Here is a 12,810-nt window from a genome sequence, read left to right on the forward strand (position 1 = left end):
GGGGGGCTAGCTCTGATGTTAGGCAACAGTAGGAAGCCACCTTGGATGAGTGCTCCCTGAGTGGGCTCCAGGGAGCACCTTGCACAAACCAGGAGGAAAGGGAGCCTGCACATGGTTGGAAGGTGAAGTAACAGATTGTAGCATAGCAATATGGATAGAAATAGATTAACCAACCATGCACGCTGACTTTCCCACCCTGTCTCTGATACCATGTTTGCATACATGCATGCACACACACACACACACACACACACACACGAGGCACAAACACCACAATACATATATTCATATGTACATTCATGTATGCATGCATACCACACAAACATATATATGCGTGTTTCACATACATATGTGTGTATGTGCACATACAAGCATGCATACCACAGATGCAGCCAAACAGACACACATACACATATACATATGTGCATACTCATATACACATGTACATGTCTATATATATTCATATACACATACATGCAAATGTATACACATACACACACAGTTCCTCCACAGGAGTTTGATTGTCAGCCTCTGACCTTCTCAAGTACCACAATCCTGGGTAGCCTGACCTCCTGCCTTGTGTGTGTCCTGATGTATCTCCTCGCAGGCATCTGGAGAAGCCAGTGGGTTTCAGGAGATGGATGAAGTTGCTGAAATCATGGAAGCCGTCACTTACACACAAGCCCCGGTGAGCATGGATGCTACCCCTGTGAGTGGGTTACCTGTCTCAGGCTGTTGTCAGTTCTGTGAGGTTAAGTACCAGATCCTCTGGGGGAGTCAAGAGGGCCCTTTGCTACCTCATACCCACACCCAAGCAAGCTGCCCATAGCTCAGGGCCGCCTGCATGTATGGCTATGAAAGGCATGCAATGGCAGATGTGTTGTGTGACTTTGGAGAATTTACTCAGACCCACTGAACTTCTCTTCAGTGAGTGACGATAATAGCAAGGAGAATCTGAGCTGCAAGCAAAGGAAGCTCCCAGGATGGGCTCAGCACTCTGTGAAGGCTCCTAATAGAAGCAAGGAGACAGAAATAAGGCAGGAACTGTATGCTATAGACCTCAGGCAGCAGGGATGTGGGTGTGGCAGATAAGAACCATATTGCTGGGCTGGAGAGATGGCTCAGCGGTTAAGAGCACTGACTGCTCTTCCAGAGGTCCTGAGTTCAAATCCCAGCAACCACATGGTGGCTCACAACCATCTGTAATGGGATGCTCTCTTCTGAAGTGTCTGAAGAGAACTACAGTGTACTAACATATAAATAAAGTAAATAAATCTTTAAAAAAAAAGAACCATATTGCTAATGCTAGAAGGACTCAGGCAGAGATCTATGCCAGAGAGGGAATCTGCTAGGCTAGAGCACATGCCTCTTGATATCTACCCGTGGGTTTATGGTCTGGGTGGGATTGTGACCGTGCACTACCAAGACCTTGGCCAATCTTGGCTGAAATAGGGAAGGCCAAAGTTCCAGGAGTCCAAGCACTGCATAGAGGGTGAAGCAGAAGAGGAAGAGAGTTCACGTTTCTGTGGATACAATGCCACTTCTTCCTTACACCCTGCATGGAAGGTGGCTCCACCATGACATCAGCACTTCAGATACAGGGACTATATGTATGGGGGATGGGAGGGAGACCTTGGCCTGGAGAGGGTATGACATCAGTCCCTGAGGACCTTGAGAAATGATGGAAGGGAAGTGGCTGGTGGCATGGTGCACTTGGGGGCTTCAGGAGCGGCCCACTCTTTTCCTTCTCCGGTTTTTAGGGACTTGGGAGAAGCATTGCACTACCCGGAGTAGGTCTTAGCCCTGTTGCTCCTGGCTACTGGCCTTCAGCAGGAGACCTAATGTTTCCAAGACAGCTTCTCCCATTAGTGCAGAACTTGCCTGCTCTGTGGATTGGTCTGAGAGGTGGACAAGCCACATGGTCCAAACACTCAAGTAGACCTTGGTCCACAGCAGTGATGGGTGAAGGTTTATGGTGGTCACTGCAGACTAGCTGGTGAGGATTTCAAGAAGCCAGAAAGCTCAGGGCCAGACTCAATGCAGCACACAGTGGGTTCCCTGTTCCTTTTGGAATCCCCTCCACACTGGCTTCCTGGTGTCCAGGTGTGCAAACACCCTATGGCTGTCCTCTGCTTAAGAGAATTCCCCTAGGTCCACCCTGTTGGTCCCAAAGCTGCTGGTTCCCAATGCCCACACAGCAGAAGCCATCCTCATGGTTCTTCTGTCCTCCTACAGATGTTCCTTCACTTAGTCTCTCACCGTCGAGCAGGTGCTGCTTTGAGATCAGTGTCATTTCAGAGAGGGCCCCTATTCTACAGGAGAGGGCATGGAGCAGCCATGTTGTGGTTGAGGCCACATAGCCTGGAGGTGACAGAGTCACATCTTGGGCCACAGATCCAGAGTGGTCGCCATCCCTCCACCTTGAAGGGCATCATGGCTCGTTTTGGTGCAGGGGATTTCCCTCTCGGTCTCAGACAGTTCCTCCTTTCTCTGTCTGTCTTCTCTCTTGGGCAGAATCTCACTTCCTCATTTTCAGCCTTTGTAGCTTGCTACCCTCCAGGACTTGGACCCTGACTGGCAGACAGAACCAGAGACAGCCTGTCCAGGTCTCCCCCTACCTCCCATTTAGGGTCAGCACCTCTGCTGCCCCGTGCCTGTCTCTCCTGCCGAGCCAGCCTCTCCTCAGGTGCTTACCTTCTGCTGAGTTAGAATTAACTTCTGTCTTTCAGCTCTGACTATACATGTGAGTCACCTGTATGCAAATGTGCATGGGATGGACAGAGGTCTTTAACAGAGCGGCTCCTGGTCTGCTTCCCTGGGGTGTTCAGTGTTTCTGAGCAAAGAACAAGAATCTACATTGGCAGGGAGCTCTGAGGGTGATTCCCAGACACAGCCAGGACCTCTTCCAACCACACCTAAGGGCTCTTGGCTTCCCAGACATACCATCTGGGACTTCCAATCCCGACAGCTCTGTGCAATTCTGTTTGCCTGGAACCCCCACCTCCACCCGCGCTTCCTTCCTTCTGGCAAATTCCTATCCACCTCAGGATCCAGGCCAAATCCTCTCCTGTGAGGCTACCCGCTGCCATGCCCTGCTCTCCAGCTTGGCTCTTGCTTCTGCTATCCTGTATGCTCCGTGACACAGCAGGTGGGGCTGGGCTGTGCCTCTCTGGGCTCTGGCAGGAGCTACGGTAACATAATGTGTCCCAGGGCTCGGCCCACAATTGGGCACACAGAAACCTATCTGTGAATGAGCACACCAGACTGTGACTGTGAGGGTGGGCAAAACCAAAGCAAGGCACACCAACACACCTCCATAATAATTTGAAAAGACACTAAAGTCTTCAGACTAGACCTGCCTACACCGCCAGAGCCCACACTTGGTTCTTCGTCTGTATTACTTCTGCAGCCAGGAGCTGTGTGATGAGGTGCCTCACTTTCTCCACAGGGTGAGATCCTGGAATCTCACCTTTCCCCAAAGCAGGGTCCAGGTAGCCATGGCTGCCTGCCTAAGATTTGGTTAGACTTTGGCTGAAAGGCTGGTCAGTGACTCTTACTGAGATCTCCTTGAGTAACAGCTCATCCTCCTTCAGGCTTGTCCTCCTGCTTGCCTCAGTCTTGCCTACTCCAAATATCTGTCCTGAGGCCCACATGTCTCACAATGTACCCTTGCTTCCAGCCATTGGTATCCCTGGAGGTTACAGTTGGGCAAGCATCCCTGGTCCATTAGGGACCCAGGGCAAAGAGACTCCTCCTGGAGCCCTCACAGGAGAAGAAGATACACACCCCTGGGTGGGCCATTCCTAGCTGGGCTTTACTACTTTTCCTGGGGGTTCCCACTCTTTCAGCACCCCTATCTGGCTCCTGCTATTTGGACTTTTTCAGTGCCTGGCTCAAGGCTCCTGGGCTGGGCCTCAGCATCCCACACTCTTCCGGCTACTCCCACCCTTGGCACTGACCTTGTCCCCCTTTTTAGATTTATTTTTATTTTATGTGTATGGGTGTTTTGCCTACATATATATTTGTGTATCACATATGTGCAGTGCCCACAGAGGCCAGAAGAGGGCATCAACTCCCCTGGAGTAAGAGCCAGTTATGCTGGGAATTGAACCTGGGTCCTTGGAAAACCTTGGAGCCTTCTTTTCATCTTCTGTGGAACATGTTTTATTGCCCCCCCCCATTATACAGAGGAGAAAACTGAGGCTTGGTGAGGCTGTGTGATTTGTCCAAAGTAGGTCAGCCAACTAAATAGAAAGCAGACATTCCACCCAAGTCTGACAGTAAGGACTGAACTGTGAACGCGGAAGTCCCAGGGCTCCTCCTAACAGTCCTCCCTGCTATGATGGGCTAAACATTTACCCAGTGGAGTCTACCATCAAGAGCTGTGCCTGGTCTTGTTAGGACGCCCAAAGAGTGCTGCGGCAGCAAATGAGCCTGAAACCCTAGTGTCTTAACACAGCAGGGATGGGTTTCCTTTCCACGCGCTAAGTACAACATTAGATCCTTCCATTCAATTTTCCATCCTCCCCGGCAACCCGCCAGAACTCAGAAAAATGAAGAGGCTGAAAGCTAACCACCTTGGGTCTCACAAACTGTCCCCAGCACCTAGGGTCGATGTTCAGACACTGAGCGCCAGCACTGAGTTTCCTGCCTGGATTTCTGAATTGCCTTATTTCCAGCCGTTGGGTTTCGTCTCCCCCTAGTTAGTGAGACTGGTTAAGGGCTCCGCTGGCTTTGTGTAGATGCAGGAGCTCCCCTGGAAGGAAGTGGACACATCCTTCACTGTTAGAGCCTTGCCCACCATGCTGCTCTGGGGCTGGATTTATACCAGTGCAGTGCAGCCTGACTCACTGAGATAACTGTGCACACATCCCTGAACCCAGCGTCTGCCCTGAGCTAGCCTGATACCCGCACATCCCAGAAGTGTGGTCTCTGAGCTTTGAGGCCTTAGTCTGAGATCAACAATGTCTCCCGGGCGGTGAGTGGCTTGGAATGACACCCAGCACATACTTCTTTCCAACCTGGAGGCAATGCTACCCAGAGACGCAGCCAGGGTAGGCATTCAGGATTGTTCAGAATTCCGAGGATAAATCATCTTCCTGCTTCACTGGTAAGTAAACCCTTTTTTACATAAATGATTCTTTTCTAAAGTAAATTTCGTTCTTTTCTCTTCAGCCTAAAGAAGCACACGTTGATCCCATAAGCATGCCCCCTACTTCATCCTCTCCTACTGAGGACACAGAGCTTTCTGGGGAACCGGTTCCAGAAGGAACCCCAGGAACTGACCTGAGCATCATTGGACACAGCAGCCCTGAGCAAGGCGAGTCTTGACTCACGCATGAGAGGGGCGGGCTGTCAGCGAGTGATCGACATGTATGCAACACACAGAGCTCATGTCATCATCTCTTCCCCTTTCGAGGGAAGATTGACAGTTCAACCCCTTAAAGACAGGACAGGGAAACTGAGTCACAGAGAAATCAGGTAACCCATCCAAGACTGCGTGTGTGGCCTGTTATCACAGAGCTGGCACTTGCCCTCCAATGTCTGAGCTTGTAACTTCCAGGCTTCCCTATGGTTTCCCTATAGGAAAACTTAAAAGAAACACTGCAGCTAATTGAGTACCTACTGTGTGCCTACTGTGTGCCTCTCGGGTGCCAAGTGTGTACATACTTCTCCAGCTCCACCATGCCACCCAGTCAATATAGCTAGCTGCAATTTTACCAGTGGAAAAAGGCAACCCTTAGAAAAGGCCAGTGTGTTCACAAGCTCACTGCCCCATCTCAGAATCTCCACTTGTTCTGACTTCTGCCGCTCAACTTTCTGGGTCTCAGAGGATCTGTTCAGCTAACGGATGACCAGAAACAGGCATGGTCATCCAGCGGGTGAATGACCCCCACCTGCTGCTCCTCTATCCACCCGCCACACACACACTAAGGTGCACAAGCAAAAGCCCAGGGGACATCTATGCTTCCCCCTAAGCAGCAGGATAGCGTGCCCCCATGGCCTGAGAATACCCTTTCTAGGTGAGCAGTCATTTGTAGCCCTAGCTGCAGCCGAGGCCAGGGCTCTGAGAGGCAGGGACAAGATGGCTGAAACTGCCTGTCGAAGGATGGGTGGAGAAAGCACAGTGTCCTTCATCCAGGGGATGGGGATGGTCTAATGGGTTTGGGACGTGCAGATTTCAAAACCACTGCGGCCAACACTATGAACACATGTTATTCACGTGTGTGAGAGATACATTACCCATTTGGTACAACATCCCGTGTGGGGTAGGACTGCATGTGGTTTTGATTCTCTCTGTTTAACTTCTGTGTCTCAAAACATCTTTCGCAGTAGTAGTGATCCTCGCTGTCTTTGCTTCTGCCGTTGGCTAATGAGTTATTTTAACAACTGAACTTGGGGAATCTGTGGGCAAGACACAGAGAGGACTAGACAGGAAAACTATAAATAATTTAATAACGTTACAGTGAGACTCAGGAGTCTTGAAGAGGTGGCAGTAGGAAGCCGGGAGAGCAGAAGGAGTCCCAGCCAACTTCGAAGGAAGCCCTGCGTGGCTGTTATTTGCTGTGGGCCTGGGGACATGGCTGAGACTGCAACCCCCCTTCGTCCTCTTTGGGGAGTCGTAACCATCCTTGCTTCCTGGTGAACGGGAGGGTAGGATGCCCTGCGGTTTCTATGGTCCTGGAAACACAAAAACATCATCAGTTGTGGATACTGTTGAGTGAGTTGGGACCTCTGAGTCAGGAAATAGGCAGGGTGGCTTTTCCAGTCTAAAAAGGTGAGATCCAAATGGAGGCCACCTGAGGAAGGCCAAGGCCTCTTACCTGTACCCAGGGACAGCTTTGCTCCCTATCCAGTTGACAAACAACCAAGGGGGAGACCCAGAGCTAGCCCAAGTGCTTTCCCAGAGCTAGCCCAAGTGCTCCTTTTCTTGGTGAGGACGTAGTCCAGATGGTGATGAGAAAGGAGCCTGTAGCCCAAGTGTCCATGGGGAAAGCTGTCTGATATTTGAGCCATGCTTTCTGACAGTGTCTGTCCCAGCTCCATCCAGGGTGACTCTGGGGGCCAGTAACTTCTTGCATAGCACCCCCTAGTGGTCAGAGCAGGGAGGACCCAGACACCGGCCAATGCCAGACATAACATTCCTAGAATTCTGAGAGGTAGGGGGACAGGGTGTCAGGGGAGTGGGGACAGGACATGACATAGACTGCTGGAAACATTAGGGCATATGTAAATGCTACATGTAAAAGGAAGTCTGGTCTGGAGACTACCTGCCTGGCTTACAAACCGCTCCCAATCACTACTTTCACTGTGACTGGACTCCTCTGCAGAAGGGGAAGCATAATGAGACAGACCTGGTAGCACAGGCCTGCAATCATTGCCAATTAGGAGACGCCCACAGGATCATAAGTTCAACACCAGCCTAGGCAACTTAGTAAGACCCTTTCTTAAAAATATAAAGAGAAAGGGGAGGGGCAGACATACATAGTACTCCTTAGCTTGCAGGAGATTCAATGTTCAGTCCTTAACACTACTACTACTAATACTAGTAATTAACATTAATAATAATTATTATTTTAAAGCTGTGATTAGAGTAAGATACCTGCCCTGGGGTGTTACCAAGGAAGCTGAGAGTGTGGAATTCTGGCCCAGCAAGAGGTTGGTGGCACAGTTCCTAGAGAAGAGACAGCTTGGCAAACAGCCATTCATCTTACTGTAATCTCTTCTTTGCATTAGGAATCCATTTGTCTTTTGAAGCTCTCTCCGCAGATGTGTATGTGGTAACAATTCAGTCATCGTAGAGTTGTAGGGACAGCGGCGCCGCTGGTGACAAAATGATGATAATCTCTTTTCTTTCCACCCCTGTAATCGGGAAGACGCAAGTAATTATTCAGCACTGGATTTAGCTGTAAATACACGTGATGTATGGACACCTACATAAATAATATGTGTGCTAAGTAATAATCACTACATAACGCACATATGTAAGAGAATAACCACACGGAAGGATGGGAAATGTGTAACTCGTACGTAGCCCTTTTTCCTCTTCCACATGCCTCCAATGCTCATGAGTATTTGTGAGTGGCTTGCTGGTGTCGGGAGCTGTTCACAGCACTCACCTCATATCAGCTAGGTGAATAATGCATAGTCATTAGAATAGTTTCACCCTCCAAGGTAGGAGGCATGATCTCCACTCACAGGTGAAGGAACTTGAGGCACAGTTAGATATTTGCCCCAACTCACATTCTGGGGCATGGCAAAGCAGGATTCCAGACAGCAACCCATGACGGAAGCCACCAGGCCCTAGGGCCTTGCCCTGTTCTCTAGGCTGTAGAACTGTAGAATCATGGACATCTTCCCAAGTTACCTTGTACAGAGTTGCCGCGCTCTCTTCCAAGACTGCACAGTTATTCACATCACCATTTCTGCTTCCTGTAGGGTCTGGTGAAATCCTGAATGATACCCTGGAGGTCCGTCCTGTGGATGGGAACCCCAGTACTGATGGTGGTTCAGGGGATGGGGCCTTGCTGAACGTCACTGATGGTCAGGTAAGTGGGTGGTAAATTTGATTTGATAACCTAACGAGGATGTATTTGCTTATTTCATGTTTGACGGTGACTGAAGCATGAAGCGGTTTTAGTTGAATGTTATCAGGACTAACATATAGAAAAGGCATAGTAGTCAAGCTCCAGGGGCACACCAGCAAGGGTGAGGGGAAAGAACCCAGGTTGTCTTCTCCCATGATTGGTGATACATACAAATGCAGCATGCTCTCGACGGTGGCCACCTTGCATGGGATCCTTATGAAGGCCCCAGTCCCCTCAGGACAGAACAGGGTTAACCGCAGGCGTGCCCACACTCTCCTTAGCAAAAGTCTTTCATAGCTACAAAGCCAGTTTGAGAAATAGCTTGATCTGACAGAGGCATGGTGCCATCTTCTCAACTCCAGAGTTTGGGGACAAGTGTGAAGGCCTGAGTGTGAATCCCCAGCACACCCACAGAAAGGCTGGGGTTAGCGATAAATGTCTGTTACCCCAGTATGAATGGCAGGGAGACAGACAAGAGGGTCCTAGAAGCGTGTTAGTCATTCAGCCTCTCATAAGCTCCAGATTTAGCAAGAGACCCTGTCTCAAAAATGCGGTGGGGACCCATGGGTGAAGACTCCCAGTATTAACCTCTGGTCACCACAGGCTCATATGTGTATGAACATGACCATACACGCATGTGCACTCGGACCTACTTCACCACACACATGAAAACCCTAGAAAACAACAATAACATGCCATTCCTACGTAGACCACTCTATAGACCAGGCTAGCTTCAAGCTCACACAAATCTGCCTGCCTTTGTCTCCTGGGTGCTGGGGTTAAAGGTGTGCACCGTTGTTCCTGGCAAATGTGTCCCTTTTTATGACGCTGGCAGCCACAGCTGTTCCATTTCCCTATTTGTTCTGAGAGCGTATAGACATATTTTCATTGCCCCGAGGAAATGAAATTACAGAGAAAGAGGGAAAGGCATGTTAGGGCTGGAGTGGACTGGGGACAGAGTTCTGCCTGCGCATGGCTGAAGGATCACAAGTGCGATGCCATTACCCTTGTGTCTGGATGGGTGTACAGCAATGGTCACAGGAAATCTGTGTGTCTAAACAGAATGTCCAGAGCTGGAGCCAGCTGACTCAGGAATCAATGACCTGTGGTCACTGGGTGCATAAACAGATGTTGGCATGAAATGTGGGGCATCAGCGTCTCGGAGATTTTGCAAGTCTAGGACTGGTCTGAGACTGTGAAGTCACGAGGGTGGAGGTGCCTAAGGTCAGGATGCTATAGGGATGTCAGATGGCAGGGTGTGCGTAGGAAGAAGACCCAGGCACTCAGTACTTTCCAGCCATACACTTGTAGGTCAGAGCTAAGGGACCAACAGCAAGGTCTCTCACCATGTCCTTGTTTTCAGGGGTTATCAGCAACAGCAACTGGGGAGACCAGGGTGCCTGTCACCACTGCCCTGGAAGTAGAGAATGGCAGTATGCCCACTGGGAGCCCCACCCTGGCCATGTTTACCCAGAGCTTCAGGGAAGTAGACATGCTGGTGAGTAGCTTAAACGTACTTCCCCTGCTAGGGCTCGTCCCTGGTAGAAGCAGGCACTAGCCTCCTGCCTACCCAACACAGAGTAGCAGCAACGGGCTACAGGGCATTCACTCACTGGGAGGGGTTTGTAGAGTGTCGTGCCACACCAGACACTGGTCCTGCTAGCCAGGGCTGATGGCCAATAGGATAGGTAGGCTGAGTTCCCAAGTCACAGTGGCCAAGGGACACAGGACTCCCAAAACAACTTGTGAGTGAAGAAAGGGCGTCCATATCCCATCTTGCAGGTGAGAGAGCTAGAAGGTGAGCCTGAGAGTCTGAGGAGACTATCCAAGCAGATGGGATAGGTAGATGTTAGAGGTGGGGGCCAGAGGAGCAAAGGTCTAGAGGCCACACACAGGACCTGAAGTAATACGGGGTGCCTTTGGAGTCTGCAGGGGGGAGCCCTGATGTCACCTAAAGCTGAGAAGATGGGGCTGGAGAGACCCAGCACATGTTGGCTTCTGCTGGGTAGCCGAATAGCATGTAGTGAAGTTGCAACCATTGGCATTCAGGAGAGGGTGAAGAAATCTTAGAATTCTAGAAAGACTGCCTTGACTTAAGTAGAGAAAGGACGGAGGAGGCTGGCCTGGGTACATGGGGATGGGTCTAGGCTGAATCCAGGTCCAGGTGAGCATGGGTGGCCATGAACATATCCGATCTTTTCAAAAGTTCCAGTGAGTGAGGGGCTGAGAAGCACCCATTGATTTTGTGAGCATGATTCCGAGTGACATGGAAGAGGGCAATTTTAAACGCGGAGGCACTGAGCTAGAGGAGCAGGAGGTAGGAAGCCATCAGGCGACTGGTGGTTGGCAGTTGCAGGTAGTGAGGTTAGAGACTCAGGGCGGGTCTTAGATGTGTCTGTGCTTTGAAGGTGAGGGTGGGACAGGAGACAGGTACAAGAGGGGCCTTGGCTATCTGTCCCTTAAAGCCACAGACATGGATCAAAGTGGTGGTCCACCAGCCTGGACCTTAGGGATGTCTTTCCATTTAGGATCTAGAAAATCTAACAACAGCATCAGGGGATGGTGAGGTGCCTACCAGCACTGATGTGGACACAGAGGCTGGCACTTTGCCCACTGGAGGGCCAACCCTGAAGCCAAGAGAAGAGACCACTCTGGTAAGGAGTGAGAAGAGCTGGAATAGCCTTCTAGCAGCGTGTGTCTTAACACACAACAAACCAGGGTGTGGGGGGACACCTCTCTGACCAATGCTAGTTCAGAGGTGGGATTTGCCAGGACTTCTAAGTATATGGCTCAACCCCTGAGTTCTAGCAGGGCCTGAGGGAAGAGGACCAGTAACCCGTGTGGTTAGAAGAGTAGAGAGGAGTCCTAGGCCTGTGCACAGAGTCTTTTGTCCCCACCAGCAGAGATCAGGGGCCAGGCATATGCCCTACATGTGAGGGAAAGACGTGACGGTGTTGCTGTGGGTTGGCAGGGTATAGACAGGCATGCCTAACAGGGTGCCTGCAGTGTAGACAAGGCTGGACACACACATCCCAGCTGGACAGTGGACCAATCTGTCCCTGTGACCATCTCCATAGAAGCTCTCTACCCGTCAGATTCAAACCTCCCTGTCATGGTCACTCCTGGGTTCCCACCTCGTGTGAATGGGGTAGTCCCATCGCAGCTGCTTAATGTGAAATTATCTCCCCTCTTCCTTCCGTCACATGAGAATGGAGTCCTGTTGGTTTTTCTATATAAATCTGTAATTCAGTGGTGTGGACCCTGCCCGAGTAGTCCCTCACAGAACCTGGCTGGGTGTTGCTCCTCTTCTTTTTGGCTCTTCTGACCTTGACCTACTGACCCAGCTCCTCTGAGACACCAAGCAGGGTCTGGTGCATGGCCCTTTTGGCTGCACCTTGGGGCTTCTGTGCTCCAGACCTGAGCCAGGGCCTTCTGCTTCAAGCTCCCCTTAGTGTCTTTTTGTGCTGCAGTCTTCTACACTCCCTGTCTACAGAGACTCCCCGCCCCTTCCTTCACTTGTCCTTCAGAGTCAGCCTAACAGCACTTCCCCAGGAAGGCACTGGCCTTATCCTTGGAAGACCTCTATATAATCGAATTGGTAAAAGGCTCCATGTGTAATGCAGCCCTGGCTCCCTAGCAGATCAGGAGCTCGGTGGGGATGGAGCTCAGCCGATCCCACTTCCCAGAACTGCTTTGCCTCTCTCAAGTGGTAGGTTCTGGACTAATTTGCAGAGTGAATCCATGAAGGCAGCGGGCCTACCAAGGTCAACAACCCACCTCCAAGCTCCTCCACAGGCTCGCTCTCCTGTCTGTAATGCACCCAGGCAGGCAGCCTTCCGCTCTACTCTTGTATCCACACAGGCTAGTGACAGAATTCTCCAGGCCACCTGACTGTTACACAAAGGAGTTCAAAGTTCCTTCCTGTCCCACTCATCCGTTTTCTTCTTTAAAGACATAGTATGTGTCACAGCAGGAGAAAACCAGGGACCAGAGCTCTACTGAGTGTCAGCTTAATAGAAGCTGGAGCCTGGCTAGCAGAGGTGTTAGGAAATAGGAGGGCTGCCTGCAGAGGAGATGTGCTCCCTAGGACCAGAAGTAGGCAAACTTAGCCTAAGATATACACTGAGCAGAGGTGGAGAGCTGGGTGGGTGGATGCCAGAGGTGGACTGAGGATGCCCAGAAAGGTGTACTCTAATTCTGAGCCCCAGAGACCTGTACACTG

The 12,810-nt window shown here is 50.7% G+C and overlaps 1 protein-coding gene across 1 annotated transcript in view; it reads left to right on the forward strand.

Annotated features, from left to right (window-relative positions):
- Nucleotides 1-12,810, forward strand: part of Col15a1 (collagen type XV alpha 1 chain) — a 105,054-nt gene that overhangs the window by 41,038 nt on the left and 51,206 nt on the right. The window contains 5 exon segments of the mRNA NM_001100535.2: nt 608-688; nt 5,176-5,320; nt 8,440-8,549; nt 9,952-10,086; nt 11,117-11,242. Of these exon segments, the coding sequence (NP_001094005.1) occupies nt 608-688; nt 5,176-5,320; nt 8,440-8,549; nt 9,952-10,086; nt 11,117-11,242 (597 nt within the window).

This window comes from Rattus norvegicus, chromosome 5 (assembly GCF_021556685.1).
Source record: "Rattus norvegicus strain SHRSP/BbbUtx chromosome 5, alternate assembly SHRSP_T2T, whole genome shotgun sequence".
Lineage (NCBI taxonomy): Eukaryota > Metazoa > Chordata > Mammalia > Rodentia > Muridae > Rattus > Rattus norvegicus.